The sequence below is a fragment of the Quercus robur genome, chromosome 8, assembly GCF_932294415.1.
Source record: "Quercus robur chromosome 8, dhQueRobu3.1, whole genome shotgun sequence".
NCBI lineage: Eukaryota > Viridiplantae > Streptophyta > Magnoliopsida > Fagales > Fagaceae > Quercus > Quercus robur.
In genome coordinates this window covers 67,768,337-67,787,037 of record NC_065541.1, presented here as the reverse complement: position 1 = coordinate 67,787,037, position 18,701 = coordinate 67,768,337, and the positions used below count along the sequence as shown (strand labels likewise).

The 18,701-nt window shown below is 35.8% G+C and overlaps 2 protein-coding genes and 1 pseudogene across 2 annotated transcripts; 1 reads left to right on the top strand and 2 right to left on the bottom strand.

Annotated features, from left to right (window-relative positions):
- Window positions 1-5,180: 5,180 nt before the first annotated feature.
- On the bottom strand, window positions 5,181-10,087 carry LOC126697911 (proline transporter 1-like; annotated as a pseudogene).
- Window positions 10,088-10,232: 145 nt separating this feature from the next.
- LOC126697910 (uncharacterized) lies at window positions 10,233-14,692 on the bottom strand. The gene is made up of 6 exons (XM_050395039.1): window positions 14,410-14,692; window positions 13,734-14,190; window positions 12,881-13,220; window positions 11,668-11,766; window positions 11,414-11,534; window positions 10,233-10,709 (listed from the first exon to the last, which is right to left on the bottom strand). Exons 1-6 carry the CDS (start codon window positions 14,606-14,608, stop codon window positions 10,495-10,497), a joined length of 1,431 nt encoding a protein of 476 aa, XP_050250996.1. The 5' UTR covers window positions 14,609-14,692; the 3' UTR covers window positions 10,233-10,494.
- Window positions 14,693-17,504: 2,812 nt separating this feature from the next.
- Window positions 17,505-18,482, top strand: LOC126696684 (zinc finger BED domain-containing protein RICESLEEPER 2-like). The gene has a single exon (XM_050393366.1). The coding sequence runs from the start codon at window positions 17,505-17,507 to the stop codon at window positions 18,480-18,482; it is 978 nt and encodes a 325-aa protein (XP_050249323.1).
- Window positions 18,483-18,701: the final 219 nt, after the last annotated feature.

Below are 18,701 nucleotides of genomic sequence, written 5' to 3'. Positions count from 1 at the left end.
TACTCCTTTTCAGTTAGAAGCTCCATCTGTATAAACTTCCCACGGGGGAACAACAGTGGCCGACATGATCAATATCTCCATAACCGCCTCCTCTTTCTTGGGGATACCCTCGGTGAACTCTGCTACAAAGTCTGTTAGGATTTGTTCTTTTATGGTGGTCCATGGCATGTACTTAATATCATAGGCTCCCAGCTTAGTTCCCCATTTAGCAATCCTACTAGTATAATTCGATTTCCTTAATAGAGCTTGCAAAGGGAGCTGGGTGAGCACCATTACAATGTGGGCTTGAAAGTAATGAGGAAGCTTCCTAATGGCATGCACTATGGCCAACACTGCCTTCTCCAAAGGCAGATAGCGTGTCTCAGCCTCTTGTAAGGATTTGCTAACATAGTAGACGGGCCTCTGTATTCCGTCCTCATTTTTGACCAGGATGAGGCTAACAGTGTAGTCCATGACTGCTAGGTATGCATACAACACTTCCTCCTTTTTAGGCTTGGAAAGTATTGGTGGATTGGACAAATATTGTTTAAGGTCCTTAAAAGCTGTTACACACTCTTAGGTCCAATGAAAATCTTTCCACTTGTGGAGGAGTTGGAAAAAGGGATGACACCTGTCCGCAGACTGAAAGATGAACTTGTTCAAAGCTGCAGCCATTCCAGTTAGTTTATGCACCTCCTTGGGGTTTCGAGGAGGGTGCAAGTTATTAATAGCCTTAATCTGCTCGGGGTTGACCTCAATCCTGCGGTGAGTGATCATGTAACCCAGAAATTTTCCCAAGCTCACACCAAAAGAACACTTAGCAGCGTTAAGGCGTAGCTTATGCTTTCTCAAGACTGAGAATGTCTCCCCCAAGTCGGCCAAATGCTCCTCCACCTGCCTGCTCCTTATTACCATGTCATCAATGTAGGCCTCCAAATTCCTCCCAATCTGTGACTCGAACATTCGTGTCACCATTCGCTGGTATGTGGATCTTGCATATTTTAGGCTAGAGGGCATGACCCAATAATGATAATTCCCATTGGGGGCATAAAAGGCCATCTTTTCCTGATCAGGTAATGATTAGGGTATTTGATGGTAACCCTGAAAGGCGTCCAAGAAACTCATCCGAGGGTGTCCCATCGTGGCATCCACCAGCTGATCAATTCTAGGAATGGGCAAGGGGTCTTTTAGGCAAGATTTATTTAAATCTGTGAAGTACATGTAGACTCACCACTTCCCACTCTTCTTCTTAACCACCACGGTGTTGGCCAACCACTTAGGATAGAAGATCTCCTTAATGGCTCCAGCTTGCTTCAACTTGTTTACCTCTATCCTTACTGCCTCGGCATGATCTTTGGATGATCGCCGAGGAGGCTGTTTACGTGGAAAAGCCCGGGATTAACATTCAGTTGGTGACATATAAACCCCGGATCAATCCTAGGAACATCATAAGTACTCCATGCGAAGACATCAAGGTTAGCCTCTAGAAACCTCACCAACTCTGATTTTTCCAAGGGTGGCAACTGGGATCCCACTTGGAAATATTACTTCTAATCTCGTCCTATTATCACTTTCTCCAGCCCTTCGGACAACTCTTTCGATGACTCGGTCTGCTGCCCCCTACGGGGCCCTTTAGTTGCTATAGGGCTAGATCTTTCATCACTGCAGTAGGATCTGAAGGCTGTCGCGTGATCGCTAACACCAAACATTGCCTAACTGTAGCCTGACTGCCCATCAACTCTCCCACTCTCCCCTAAGTAGAATATTTAACCTTCAAATGTTGGGTTAAGGATACAGAACCCATAGCGTGAAGCTAGGGTCTGGCCAAGATAGCTATGTAGGGGGAAAACGCCTCTACCACAATGAAGTCAACTTGTATTTCCTCATCCCCAGCTCGTACAGGTAACCTTATCATTCCTCGAGGAACCACCATCCTACCATCAAAGCCCATCAACAGTGAGTCGTACCTTTCTAGATCCTTAGGCTTCAGATTTAGTCCTTTGTACAAATCAAGGTACATAATCTCTACTCCGCTTCCCTGATCAACTAGCACCCTCTTTTCATCATAGCCCCCAATCCTAATGGTAACCACCAGAGCGTCATCATGTGGTTAGATGGTTCCCTCCTTATCCTCCCTTGAAAAGCCCAGGGTAGGGGTGACCACCAGCCTAGTCCTTTTGGGAGCCCAATCACCGGCCTCCAAGTCACAACCCCTATTCACAGACATAACCCCAACACCCGAGCTCCCATTATTCCCTGGCTTGGTAAAGATCACGTTGATAGTACCCAATGCTGGCCGAGGAACGCTATCCCTGTGAAACTTAGTTGCTGAGTGACCAAACTGTCCAGGAGGCTGATGTAGAAACCGGTTGAGCTTCCCAACCTTCACAATTGGCCCAGGTAATCCTGCAGGGTTCTACAATCCTCCGTAGTATGCCCTCGGTCTTGGTGGTAGTGGCAATAGAGGCTTTGGTTTCTCTTGAATAAGTCCCCGCCCATCTTATTAGGTTTTTTGGTGTATTTTTGGCTCTATATTATATTATTGTAATGATGATGCAATCTCATTTTTGCTACTCTATAAACCTATGAGTTTGCCAAAGGCCTTATAGCTGAATTAACACCTCCTCATGCACAAAGTGCTTGGGGGTCTAGGGGGAAAGGATTCGAGTTGCAGGGTTAGCAGTATTTTGTAATTATTTCTCAAAAAAAAAAAAAAAAAAAACTGAGTTTAATTAACACATCTTTTAGAGTTTGTTTTCTACTTTGTTTTAAGTCTATTTCCTACTATGTCCAGTCTTTTGTGTGGGATATTGACTTTGGTGGAAAGGATTAGGAGTAGCTTATATAATTGTGTTTATGTAACGTTTCAAAATTTAGAGTGAAACAAAATACATTCTAGCAACTACTCTCATCTCAAGTTTTGTGGCTGTGATTGCTTCCTCCTTTGTCAATGTGATTGCCTAGCTAGGGTTTATCATCTTTGTTTCTAATTTATTTCATCTTTCAACGTTAAATTTCTCTATGCTCGACATTGTCTAGTAGTTTTATCATTTATTCTTTAGATCCTATGTCACTGGTTGGATGGTAAGTTCAGAAATTGTGTGCACGTTTTTCTTATGTCTATTTGTTGATTCTTTTTGCTTGCTCTGCATTATATCCGAATTCTTAAGAATCATGCTTTTGCAAATAGATCAAAGGTAATGTGAACCTACACAATGTTGCTTTGTAGGCTGGGATATCCACTTTCACCAATGGTTTCAGGGTTCAGGCACATCTTCCATGATTTTGAAAATTAGTATTTCAATGATTGGTTATACTAAGTGAGAACTCATAAGGAATGTGAACGATATTTATGAGTTTTATCTGCAATTTACAAGTTTCATTACAAAATATTGTAGCAATGAATATGATTAATGAGCTTCAACTACCTCATAAATAATATTTGAATTTTCTCTTTACTAGTTATTCCTTATTTTTAATTTATCAATATGTCTTTAGACACCTTAAGTAATTTTTATTATATGTATTTCCTAAGAAATATAATACTACTAAGTATTATTAAAGGGTTTGAATTTTATTGCATTTTTTTACATATGCTATTCAGTTTTCTCCTTAGCAAATGTGTTACGTGCATGACTCTAATACTAAATTAGACCTATAATAAAATGTAAAATGTTAATCTATAATAGTGCATTGTGTCTTATTCTCAAAACTAATTATAACTTATCAATCAAGATATGGCCGTTACTTTTTACTACCATGACTTTATACATTCTTGAATCTAAATGTAATTTATAATAGAAATTATATGTAATACAAACATCTTAGGCAAAGACACAATTTATTTATTTTTAATTTAAATTCACCCAAAACAAAAAATCTAATTCCACCATTATATTCATATCTGTATGCTAATGTAATATTCAAGATTAGGTTGAAGGACTCAGTTCCGCTCTTAGAGAACCATGTGCTCTTTAACATCAGACAAGACATCAATCTATTTTTAATGTAGGCAGAGATTGAACCACATAGCTCTCATTCAACTATTAAAGATTTTACCAGTTGAGCTAACTAGAACCCACCATACATAATAATTTAGTTAAAATATTGATGTAACAACAAATTTGATTAATGTTACTTCAACAACAAACCACTTCTACCTTATTGAATACATTACTTATCATAGATTGTGTTCTTACATCACTATATTATTATAATTATTATTAATTTTTTCAGATTTTAGTTGGAACAGAATATGGATATCAATCAAATTTGTCCAGGTAATCAGCAGAGTGCGTGCACAAAATAAATGAGGTTTCACATGAAAAGGAAAATTAAAGTATTAGAGCATCAGCTAATCAAAAAAGTAATAGAGCATCAATATTCGGAAAAGCAACGTTAACAATCACACCTTGCTTTGCTAGAAATTAGAGCATTATGATATGTGGTTTCAACCTCATCTCGTCACAAATATGAAGTAACCATTCATTTAAACCCAATTTACACAGTTCATTTGAAGCTCATTATCCTATATGAGACATTAGTTATACATTCATAAAGGATTCCATGTCTGTTTATGTGCAAATTATAAGAGTTCAAACCTCAGTAGACCGTAGCCTAAACTGTAATGAAGAGGGTACTTTAATCAGTTAAATTACAGGGTTTTTATAGAATTGATGGTTCATGACTACAATTTCCATAGAAGTATGCAACAACGGAATTAGTATTTGACCTAAGGAGGCAGATCAGTTGATCAATTTAGTACTTCATTGCAACATCCCAAATGCAACTCCTCATTTTGAGAAATGCAAGAGTGCTTACTGTTTGGTGGCTAAGTATTATCAGAGTAGGCTATGCCGTAGCAGATCAAGAATGATGTAATGTAAGACATCATGCTGGTAGCTGCAAAATTGTCTCTAACCCTCTTTGTAATAGAATTTTATGTAGCAGATGGAATTTTTTTTTTTTTTTTTTAAATTTCTTTTCTATTGAAAGAGAGATAGAATAGGCTGTTGTGTGATCATTTAGGAGCGGTTGTACTTTGTTTTGTTTCCCAAAGGATGGTTGTGTGGCGTAGGTCACCTGCGCCGTGCCTATGTCAGTGTTTATTGTGTTTGCAGAGTCATATCATCCTACTTTGGACTATGAAAGTAATAATTCATAAGGATCTTTTGAAATTGAAAAGAACACTTACCATGGTCTTTAACTGCATGAATAGTGGGAAATGTTCTTTTCCCTTTATTTGTATTTTGTCTAAAGTGAGACATATTCCGCTACTGTGGTGAAATTCAAAATGTCAAACACCCCCTCTCCCCCTCCTCTTCTACTGTTAATTCTTGAAATTATGATATTTATTTTGACTTACATAACTCATTGAAACATAAAACATCTAGAGATACAACAATGTAATAGAATACAATGATTACAAAGCAATTATAAATTATAACAATGTAAATGCTTACATATCATGAAAGAACTTGTAGGTTTTGATATCTTCTATGATAAACTGGACTGCACCAATGCAACCAAACACTGCAATGACAGAGAACCAGGTAGCTATTGCAAAATTAAGGAGCTGCATTGAAAGGCGACATTTGGCATCCTTGGGCATTCATCCCACTTTCAAATATACCACAGAAGGGAAGACAAAATCCGGTGGAGTGAACCCAATTGCGCCACAGATGGACACAAAGTCCCCAAAAAAGGGCACAGCCGCAGCAATAAGAGTAATAAGAGCCATGTAAATGGAAGTGAAAATAAGTTGGACAAGGTATTTTCTCAGGGGGGAAATGGCCAGTAGCTTTGCTGGACAGCATTTTTTTCCTCAAAGTAGGCATACGTTGGCCTGCAATATATCTAAAAGAAAAAATTCAATCAAAAGAGGCATTGAATTCATGATCGTTAAAAACATGACTAATGCAGAACCAAGAGAGGAAGTAATCATAAAAATGTGGGAAGATGCCAGTATAAAAACATGACATTGCAAGAATTTTGCTTGACAAAGAAAGAAGTTTGAAATTCAAATTATGATGTAATGGTGATGCATCACTTAAGAAAAGACCATTAAAGAATAAATGAGAGAGTACAAGAAGTCATGATTGAGAAAGTTTGTGTTCTGTTGACTGCTCACTTTTTTCAAGACTGCATGTATTTGAATGATCATATGGCTATTCTCCATTTTCCTATTTTTGCAATTTGATCTGTACTTCACAAATTGCTGATTTCTATGGTGTAAAATCAAAGAATATTTGGTTATTAAATTTCTCATTTTTAGGGATTTATTTATAGATACTTAATACTGAGAAAGATTTGTCACATTGCATTGGTGTTAATGAAGTTTTCAGATGTTTGCATCAAGTGTATTCTGAAATCTATAACACACCCTTCTTTTCGTTTTATAGCTAAAATTAAATTATATTTCTGTCCTGAGAATAAAAATAATACAAGAAAAAAATAACAAAGAAGAAGAAAGAGAGCAAGAAACAAAGACCTATCATGTAAACCTATAATGGCCAAGTGTGTTACATTAAATGCAAATCTTTATTTATAAAACCTTAAAAAGAGTACCTGATAGCATCCAGATATTTGTATCACAGCAAAGAGATTTGCCATAACAATTGTCCATTCAGGACCGCTTAGAGAAGATAATATGTAAGACTGAACTTCTGATCCAAAAGCCCAGTATCCACAGGAGGCCAGTTGCCAGTAACTCAGGATAATGACACTGTATGCTGCTGATACACCCTTATACATATTCTTCCTTGCAGGTTCTCTCATGGTATTCTGGAAAGCAAATGGTTGTCTATAGTCACCATATTGATTGTTATGAATGTGTATTGTTCAAAAATATTATCTCTTAGTTCATCTACCAGTACACAAAAGCCAAACAAAAATAAAAGGCTAAAATGCAAAACTGACCCTCTAACTTTTTTCAAATTTCATTTCAATCCTCTAAGTTTTAGACTTTTTCAATTAAGGCCTTTCCATTAACCTTTGTTAAAAATTTTTGAAAAAAAAAATCTGGAAAATATTTGTCAATCATTAATTGAATTTTTTTTAATTTAAAAAATTTGAAGAAAAATTTATAAAATTGAAAAATTAACCACAACATATAACAAAAGTTGATGGAAAAGCCTTAATTGAATAAACTTGAAAGTTAGAGGACTGAAATGAATAAAAACAAAGTTAGAGGATTGAAATGAAATCTGAAGAAACTTAGAGGGTCAGTTTTGCATTTTACCCAAAATAGAAATTGACTTTTAATAGATGGAAAAAAAAATCAACATAAGAATAAGAATGAAAACCCCTGAATTTATAAAATACCTTTTATGACATGTGACCTGTATTTCAGGAAGCATTGCATCTCCAAAAGAAAACGCATTTATCCCAAGAGCATTAAAGGCTCTAAAGGTCTTACGAGAGGAGCTTCCTTGCAAACTGTAACTTATTGAGTTTCTGTCAGTCTTCTTACCTAGAAGGACATGAAGTCAAATAAAGCCAGAGATGAAGCTATGAAGAGACTAAATTTTATGGAAAATACTGGTTCAAGCAATAAAGCTATGATGCAGCAGGCAAAGGAAAACATCACAAGCCCACCATCATAAATTGTCACACCAATGGTTGTAGCTGCAAATCCAATCATGCTGAAATTGCACAATGCATTTACCCATCTCAATGAGTGGATATCAGGAAGCTGAGAGAGAACAAGTTCAAAGGCTCTAAAGAACATAATGAAATGCTGCAAGGTTAAGGAACCATCCTCAAGAAAGTATTTGTAAACTGCCTGCGTATATAGATGGAACAGAACACCCTCACCCCACCCCCCCCCCCCCCCCCCCCCAAACAAAAATAAAAGGCTAAAATGCAAAACTGACCCTCTAACTTTTTTCAAATTTCATTTCAATCCTCTAAGTTTTAGACTTTTTCAATTAAGGCCTTTCCATTAACCTTTGTTAAAAATTTTTGAAAAAAAAAAATCTGGAAAATATTTGTCAATCATTAATTGAATTTTTTTTAATTTAAAAAATTTGAAGAAAAATTTATAAAATTGAAAAATTAACCACAACATATAACAAAAGTTGATGGAAAAGCCTTAATTGAATAAACTTGAAAGTTAGAGGACTGAAATGAATAAAAACAAAGTTAGAGGATTGAAATGAAATCTGAAGAAACTTAGAGGGTCAGTTTTGCATTTTACCCAAAATAGAAATTGACTTTTAATAGATGGAAAAAAAAATCAACATAAGAATAAGAATGAAAACCCCTGAATTTATAAAATACCTTTTATGACATGTGACCTGTATTTCAGGAAGCATTGCATCTCCAAAAGAAAACGCATTTATCCCAAGAGCATTAAAGGCTCTAAAGGTCTTACGAGAGGAGCTTCCTTGCAAACTGTAACTTATTGAGTTTCTGTCAGTCTTCTTACCTAGAAGGACATGAAGTCAAATAAAGCCAGAGATGAAGCTATGAAGAGACTAAATTTTATGGAAAATACTGGTTCAAGCAATAAAGCTATGATGCAGCAGGCAAAGGAAAACATCACAAGCCCACCATCATAAATTGTCACACCAATGGTTGTAGCTGCAAATCCAATCATGCTGAAATTGCACAATGCATTTACCCATCTCAATGAGTGGATATCAGGAAGCTGAGAGAGAACAAGTTCAAAGGCTCTAAAGAACATAATGAAATGCTGCAAGGTTAAGGAACCATCCTCAAGAAAGTATTTGTAAACTGCCTGCGTATATAGATGGAACAGAACACCCTCACCCCACCCCCCCCCCCCCCCCCCCCAAAAAAAAATGAAAGAAATAAACAATAAGAAATAAGGAGGAACGCATATCATAATTAATCTATCATTTTAAGACTGGCACCTGCTGAAAAAGTGCAACAGACCAATAACCCCAGAATCCTTCAAGAATCAGGGAAAAATTCCAGTCAAATAAGCAGAAATACATCAAGCAATACAAGCTAAAACAGTTAAAAGATCCAACTTAAAACACAGGTTCAGATTCTAAATACCAAGATATTTTAACTGTATGTAAGCACTGTAGTTGGAAAAACAAGTGCATCACATGTAACTCAGGAAAATAATTGCCATAATTTAAAACAAATGACCACAAGCACTATAGCTCATCAAGTGAGAAATGGTAGGTATCAAGTTCAAACAAGTTGTGCCTTACGTTTCAGGTAGGGAATAGGATTTGGAATCAAGTGGTAATGTTCTAATGCTCAGAAATGTACCCAACAAAGCTTTAATACAAAGGTTCTATATAGAAGAATTAGAAGGACAAAGGAGTATACAATTTTCATCAGGAGTAACTTTATCTTCACCCTATATACATGTCCATGGCAATGGACTTGAATTGTAACATTGTACAAGTAGCCACTAGAAGATAATTAATAATAGTTTTCTCAGATATTGTGACAATAGCAGGCATCTAACAATCAAAGACAAGAAAACTTTCAAGCTACAATAGCAGACATCTAACAAGCAAGTACAAGTATGATAAGCTCAAACCAGTCAGTTATGCCATTCTAAATTGCAGCTGAAATGGGATAAATTAAGTCTGAATTCCTTCTTTTTCTAGATTTCTAAATTCTTGGATATCTGATCTGAGTTCTCCTAAGCAACAAATTTATGTAGTGGTCTATCATAAACATAAAGCTGACCTTGAATCAATTTTAAGGTTTTATCTTTTCTTTATAATATTCTTGTTGTTGATGTCACCCACTCACAGTTGTTTCTTTTCTTATATTAATATTAACATTAAAAAGTGGAATTGAAATTAGAAAATACCAACCAAAGATGCTCCCAGCAAGTTCTCTATATGTAATGTGCTTCTTTCCATTCCATTTCCATAATGATGCAATCAGAAGGCTAGAATACCAAGTTGCCAATGTTCCGCTCACTAAACTAGTCACACCTGGACAGAGGGAGTTGCAACTTGTAACAACATATCCACAATAAAAAAAGTTGTTGTTGTTGTTGTTTTTTTTTTTTTTTTTTAGGTAAAAGCTAAAATAAATTTCATAAAAAGATAAAAATTATTAAAAAAAAAAAAAGGGAGTAAAAGATAAAATAGAGAGTAACCAAATAATTAAAATTAGACAAGAAAACTAAAATTAGTAGTATAATTTAAAGCATTAATATAGACAACTTAAAATATATATTCATACATATTAACCCGAATTAAGTTAGATGTATGGAGTATGATGATTATCATTGTAAGGCCTAGGAATTAATAGGATAGATAGTAAAATTATCATTATCATTATCATCAACAATAACAATATTATAGTATAATGCGAAATTGCAACTTATCTTGTACATCGAAGTAACGTTATGAGCATCTTTTAATTGCTTGGCTGAGCCATGTTTCCGTATCCTAATGGATGATATTATGGGGTTTAAGAGCAGTAACTTTTACATATGACTAATTTTAAGTCTTGCAATTCAAACTCACTAATCTGCATTTTGAAAGAAAAATTCCAAAGTATATGAGACATATTTCATGTTACAGCTTCCAGACATTGCTTCTCTGGTTCACCAAAAACTCTTTGCACAAACTTTTCAACAACTGAAACAAACTCTTCCACTTTTTCTTCATGGGGCAAATGCCCACAATGCTTAATTACTTCGAGGTGGGATCCAGGTATAGCTTGTGCAAGTCTCTGAGCATTCCAAGAGGGGACAATTCGATCGCTATCACCCGTGACAATCAAAACTGCATTTCATGATAACAATGCCAATATTAATATTACATTCTTACTATTCAACTTAATAATAGGACATGCCATGGAATAACAAGTAACAACAAGTGAAAACCATGATGTTCAAAAATTTTAAATTACCAATCCAATTAGTAATTTAACATTGTATTAGAGCAGAAAGTCATGAGTTCCATTCCTGTCTTCACTTTATCTTCCATTTAAAATTCCACATTTTGAGTCTCACTTATTAAAAGGTAGTTTGAGCCCACATGTGAGAGGGAGTGTTAGATTTATGTGTTTAAATGATTAAATTTACCATTTCCCAACTTAAGCTTTTGAGAGAATTGGTAATTTAACACCAAATTTTATTGGATACATGACTTAGACATATGTATTGGATCAATGATTTAGCCAGCACCCTAGAGAGAGAAAGAGAACTAATGAGCACAAAAAAGAAAAAGAAAAAAAAAAAATAGTGTTATGCAAAAATCAACACCTGTTCCAACTTCACTTGTAACTGTGTTAGTGATCCAAATTTTGTCTTAATCTAGACTACCCATCTTATTTAGTATGGCCAATTCCTTTCCTGACTTTCATCTCACAGGCTAAATTTCAACACCCTTGTCTATCCAATAGAGTAGTTTCAGTTAAGGATATATGACATTAGTCCCACCGTGGACAGCATCAAGTGGATAACCAATAAAGTTGGCAGCATTACCAGGACATGAGATTTCGTGGAGTCTTTTTTCCAGTGGTGGCTTTGACCCCGTCTCTGTATCTGTAAGCATTGCTGCTGTATATTCAACCAGTGCCCTGTCCCAACCCTTTGTTCTCAAGGGCTGCATTTGATATTAACATCCAAGTGAGCAATAACCATTCCAAATTTTTTTTTTTTTTTTTTTGGGGGGGGGGAGGGGGGGGGTGGGGGGGAGAGAAAGAGAGAGAGAGAGAGGGAGATATTAATATAATTACCTTAGTATAACCATATAGGATATGTTCAGTAACCTGACTTGAGTTATACCATGCATTCCTTATTGCAGCTATACCAAATTTATCAATTACCATCCTTACCTGAAAATAATGAGGGCATTTCAACATCAAATAGGCCATCCGGGGTAGCTCCCAAATGTTTCATTATCAATTAAATTCCAAAAATAAAGTATCTGACATAGGCAAAAACAGACAATAGTCAACAACCCCCTCTTCCACCCCCACACGCGGGGTTGGAATGGCAACTGGGCAGGTATGGGGTGGGTTTTCTATTCCCCACCCCACCTCACTTTGTGTAGGTTTTTTTTTTTCCCACACAGTTCTAGCAGGTACCTGCCCCACCCCGTCCCAGTCAACCTTTTGTTTCATAATTTATTAAAATTTGATTTAAAATATATCATAGATTAAACTAAAACTAATCAAACACAAAGATTATGTTTTTTTTTATAAGTTCAAACACAAAGATTATGTTGTAACTTGTAACATTACAAAACCTTCTAAAAGCATAAAAATACAATAATTCAAGTATTAAAAAACAATTCAAACATAACAATACAATAATTTAAATCTTAAACATTAAAATATAAATTCAATAATACAACAACAAAATATATCATAAATTGAAGTTTAAAGATTAAAGAACATATATATATGCCTTATTATATATATTTTTTTAAAAGAACTATTAAAATATTATAAAAAGTTTTTTAAAATTTTTCTAAATTTATAAATATAAACAGGCAGGTTCGGGAGAAGGAGTTAACACCCATCAACACCCCATTTGCTAGCAGGGTGGGTTTATTTAGCCATGCCTAACTTCAGTTTCAGTGCCCACCCCACCCCCCCTACCAAAAAGAAAAAAAGAGAAGAAAATATCTGATTAATCAGATTTGATCTTACATACTGCACAAGATTACTATTATGGGCACCATGGATCCTGAAACTGGTGAAAATAAATTGGGGTGGAGAGACAATAATGAGTTTGAGTTAAAATTTTATTTTATCATGCAGTATTTAAAGATTAGGCAGGGTGACTTGTGATGTCTAAAGATGTCAAGCCAGAACTTGGAACATTTTAGAGAGAGTCGTTTGATATTTTGGTTTGGCTGACATAAAGAACAAATTGAATCAACATGGAGAGGAAAAAAAAATTAACCAAGTACAGTGTTAAATCATCTGCAAAGAAATCCATTACCAGCATCACAGCAAAGGCAGAGCGCAAAATAGCTGACAATAGTTTTTTATACAGAGAATTCAGCATAACTGCCATCCCCTTCACCATTTGCATAATTGCCTGTGCAACATGCTTAGCAAACTTCAACAAAATCTTGGAAAGCTTCAGATATGGATTCCTGAGACTGCTTGAATCAGAGCTGTCTTTTTCCATCCGGTTCTCTCTTCCCAACTGGTTTCCTTCAACAGCCTTATGCACAATAAGTGGGGCCAAAATTGCTGGGGCAACAAGGATCAGAGCAGCAACACGTTCTGGTGCTTCAAAGTAAGAATTAACTGCTGTAAGGGAACCGGCTGAATGCCTGCCATGTCATTCTTTCAACAGGTTCAGAGAGATGCAATGTAATTACTGATCTGCTAGACAATAAGGATAGCCTAAGAACTATACATATAAGAAGTGCAGATGCAGCTTGTACCTAAAATCCAAAAGCCCAAATTGGAGGCTAGGGTACCATCCATATGGCAAAAAGTTAATGGTCCGTTTGGATTGAGGGGGAGTAGAGTAGATTTAGCACAAAATTAGGTTATTTTTAGCTAACTTTACTCTACTCTACTCTTCTCTACTCTCCTCTACTCCCCCTCCTTTCCCCCTCCATCCAAACAGGACATAAAAGTTTAATTATGGATGTGTTTATTGGTCTATCTTTGAGCAAAAAGTGGGATATACGTATACCGTAACCATATACCAACCTATCCAATTCAAAAACCAGCTAGACTATGTGCCGGAATTTGCATCCTAACATAGGCTGCTCCAACCAAAATTGATGCAATTAACCCAAAAAAAAAGAAAAAAGAAAGATGAGACATGTACATACCCCACCAAAATTGCCTTCTCAGCCGCTAAGAAATCAATGAAGTACAAGGTTGCTAGCACTGAAAATGCCATGGAGTATGGATTCAGAGGTCTTCTATTCTCAGTAGCAGGAGATGAATGAGAGGAGAAATTTAGCCTTGATGTCAACCCAAAGGCTGGTCTATCAAAAGCAAGAACTTTGGAACCGATAAGCTCTGCCAAAGGCTTCATAACTCGATTCCATGAGAACACAGAGGCTCCGAAGCCATGAAGTAAAATCAACGGAAGTTGAGAAAGTGTGTGATTCTTCTGTAAAGAGTTAGGAGCTTGGAATTCATATATCTTGTGGTGTATCTGCACACCTTGAAATTCACAAAAACGACTATCCGGATCAGCAAGAAGTGATGGATCCAATAATTCATCTTGATCAATGCCAGCTATTCTCTTCTTTCTATTTGTATTTGTATCCAACAATGGCTCTGGATATTTGAAGGTAAACAGAAAGTAGTCTTAGAATTAGCCTTTAAACTGCAACATATTAATCGTTCATTTGAAAAATTATTGGTAATAGAATCAAGAAAAGCGAAGAAGGGATAATCAATTTTAAAGGTTTTCCTTTTGTTCCCATTGAGAACCAAATCCAGCTTGTGTGGATTCAGCGTAGTGAATGAAATATAAATAATAATAATAAAAGATACCAGAGTATTGGGCACCGGAGGAGGAAGTGAGAGGAGAAGAAGAAGAAGCAGCATGAGGCTGAGATTTAAGCAGTCGAGAACCCTGAATCTTCAAATTCAACTCCTTCTTCTGCGAACAACGATATTGGGGAAAATGAGGAGACAACACCAAATTCAATTTGCCCTCAAACCGGGACACCCCCACTCCCACGCTCCTCATTTCTTTTCACTTCTCTCTGCTATTTCATACACTACTTCACACTTCCCCAATCCTATCTTAACGAGTCCATATATTTCAAATTTCGGAAAATTTACATAAAATCTAAAAACAACCTTCGTATTATTATTATTATTATTTGGTAGAAATTATTATTAGGCTCAAATGTAAATTGCATCCTTAGGTTTGAGGTTTAACACTTAAATTTATTTCAGTCCTCTAATTTTACTTACATTCAATTGAGTTCTTTAAGTTTCAAACTTATTCAATTCAAGTTTTCTGTCCAATTTAATTAAAAAAAATTTAATAATTTTTTCTCACAAAGAATAACTATAAAATTTTAAAAAAAAAATATTCATTTTTTATGAGGTCAATTTGTTTTTTCAAAAAATATTTTTTAATTAGTTAATTGCATACTTGACTGTAATTTTTTAACAAAATTGGACAAAAATGCTTGAATTGATTTTTTTTTTTTTTTTTTTTATAGTAAAGATAGAATTTTATTGATACAAATAGAGAGGTACAAAACAACGCCAGGCCAACTTAATACATCATATGAATACTTGGCTAGGCACAAGTTTGTATGTGCAAATAAAACATTGCTAAACAACACTACCATATATTCATTGGCAGAGCTGCTGGTAGTCTTGCAACTAAGGGTGTCAAGCGGGTAGAAGACCCGACCAACCCGAGGCCCAGTGGGTGGACCTGAAGTCCATGGCGGGTCGGATTCGGGTCTATCTCTAATAAAACCCGAATAATTGGTTCGGGTGGACTGGGTTAAAAACCCGTAAAACTCGACCCGACCAATGGTTTAAGATTAAAAAAAAAATATATGTGGGTTATCTCAGATCATGTGAAGTCTGAACTCTGAAGAGAGGAGTCTACTTGATTGGACTAAAAGTTGATTTGCTTAATGCTACACGCAAGGTTGCAAGAGGATGGGACTAAAAGCTGAAATTTCACAGCTTCCACACAAAAGAAAATCAGATTTAGAACACCTCCATTCACTTCACTTCAGTCTTCACTTCACTCTCTCTCTCTCTCTCTTTCTCTCTACCTGCCCCAACAGCTAGTCAGCTACCCTTCAAATCAAACTCATATTTTCACTTTCCCATGCCTCTAGCTCTGGTCATGAATCATGGTTTAGGTTTAGGGTTTCAAGTAGGTACTCGACTACACTTTTCAAAATCAAAATTAGATTTTCCATGCCCCTCCTTACTCGGCTCAGACTCAAAACCCTCATCTCTCTTTCTTACAAATTGGTCTTTTCCGAGTGTTCTCTATTCTCTCTGCTCTCTAGTCTCTCTAGTGATTTCAAAATCTCTCCTTTTTATTTTGAAACAAATACTCCTTTACATCAAAACGGGTTGCTGGTTGTTGTTGCTGCCGCCTCACAGCCCACCTGACGTTGTCGTCTTCACTCCATGGGTCTTCTCAGCCTCTTAGTCTCGACTTCCTAGTCTCAGATCAGGAAAAAAAAATTTCCCTTTTCATCCCTCTTTTTCGGTATTTTGTGTTTGTGATATGGGTTTATCATTTTGTTCAAATGATTTATTTTTTGATATGTAATAAGAATCATATGAAAAGCAACTTAGGGATCTTGTTCAAATGATTTAAAACTTAAAGATTAGGGGCCAAAACTGAACAATAGATTGGATTCAAAGATGAAACCCTAATTTTTTAAATTTGATTTGTTGGTCAAAGACTTGATTTATCACTTTTCAAAGATAGAACCCTTGAGTGTGTTTGTTTGTGTTATCATTATAGTTAGTTTGATTCATTATTCTAGTGTGCTCTGACTCTGAGTGTGATTTGTATCTGCCCTGTTTTATTCCTTGTTTTGTTTTTTTGTTTTTTTAATGATCAATATACTTGAAAGTTGTTCAAGTAGGCTTTTTGCTTCCTTTGCAAGGTTGAATCCCTAATAGCTAAGAGTTCTCTGAGGTATCATTTCTCTTATGTTGTATCTCTTTTAACTTCTTGTTATTGTTTGTGTTACTTGTGAGTTTTGTCATTGTTTGAGGAATGTCTGACTGCAATAATTGTGTTTGCAAATTGACAATGATATGTCTTTGTAATTTCTTTTTGAGGCTTTTATTTACTCTTTCTCATCAGAGCTGTTAGGCCACCCAATCTATGTAGTGTTTATTTACATGTAAAATGTTATATCAATCCATTGCTTCATGTCTTGATTAGAGTTATCATACTAAATAGGATTGTGTTATCTTCTCATCAACTGAGAGTTTAGAAGTCCTCCTTTTTTCCTTTTAAATTATAGAAAATGTCATTCTTAATTGTAAGTTTGATACTCATATGAATCCTTTGACAATTAGATAGAGATTCAAATATGATGCACCCTTTCACTAGACTTGATAATTTGATATATTTTTGCACATTGTCTTCTAAATTTTTTGGTCAATCTTGTTAGTTGATTGAGGATACATTCCAATCAGTACTTGTGAAGTCAATTCTTATGCACAATGATATTTCTTATTCTACAAAGCTCCAGTGTATGTGACTTTGCCTTCTAAGAGGTTAACTACAATGATTTTTCTTAGGATTAGTTTTTTTATGGTTGTTTGCTAATGCATAAATTCGATGCCTTTAGGTTATGGAACCCTCTAGTGATGCACCCCCTTCTCAAACAACACCTACTGCCCAAGCTGAACCTGTTGCCTAAGCTGTACCTACTACCACTCCAACTAATGCTGAGGTTCCCCCACTTCCACCTAAAGATAAAGGCAAGGTGTGTAATAATAGGAAAAAGTCTATTGCTTGGGACAATTTTGAAAAAGTAGATATTGGTGAGGGTCATTTTAAGGCCGTTTGCAATTACTGTCAAAAAACTTATCTAGCTGATAGTAAGGGGCATGGTACTACTAATTTATTGAATCATATGTCAGTTTGTGTTAAGAACCCCAATAGAGTTACACTTAAAGGGCAACAAACTTTAGCGTTTGAACCCAAAAAGGATGGGGAGGAAGGGTTTCAGCTTGTACCAACAGCCTTTACTGTTGAGGCTTCTAGGAAGGCACTCGCTGAAATGGTTATAATAGATGAGTTGCCTTTTAAGTTTGTTGAAGGGTATGGATTTCAAAGATATTCGACAACCTTACAACCTAAGTTGCGAATTAAGGATATCCCATCTCGTCAAACTGTGGCTAGGGATGTGATTGGCATTTATGGTGTTGAGAGAGAGAAACTAAGGGGGGCCTTGAAGGGTCGTAGGGTGTGTCTTACTACGGACACATGGACTAGTATTCAAAATCTGTGTTATATGTCCCTTACAGGACATTTTATTGATGATGATTGGAAGTTGCATAAGCGAATTTTGAATTTTTGTCAAGTTGAAGACCATAAGGGGGAGACTATAGGGAGAAAGATTGAGATGTGTTTGCATGAGTGGGGTATTAATGGCATATTCACTTTAACAGTGGACAATGCTAGCTCAAATGGTGCCACCATTAAGCTTTTGGAAAATGTAACTAAAGATTGGGAGGGGACTGTTTTAGAACATGAGTTCTTACACATGAGGTGTTGTGCACATATCCTAAATCTAATTGTGGGGGATGGTATGAGAGAAATTGATGCATCCATTGCTAAGGTGCGTGAAGCTGTGAGGTATGTGAAGTCCACACCAAATAGGAATCAAACTTTTGTGGGTCTTGTGGAGAGATTAGGTATTAAGTCTAAGTCCCTTCTTTGTCTAGATGTACCAACTAGGTGGAACTCTACCTACCTCATGTTAGAAATCGCACAAAAATTTAAGAAAGTGTTCCTACGAATGGACTATGAGGATGATAGTTATTTTTCATATTTTATGAACAAGGAGAATAGTGGTGGTATGGGATCTCCTAGTGGTATTGATTTCTAAAATTGTAGGACATTTGTAGGTTTTTTGAAACTTTTTTACAATGCAACGAAAAAGTTTTCAGGTTCTTTGTATGTTACTGCAAACACCTTTTTTGATGAGATGTTTGTCATTCAAGAGAATATTTCCCATTTAAGTAAATCTCAAAACCACCTCTTGAAAAACATGGCAATTAAAATGGAAGCTAAGTTTGATAAGTATTGGGGGAAAGGGGATAAAATG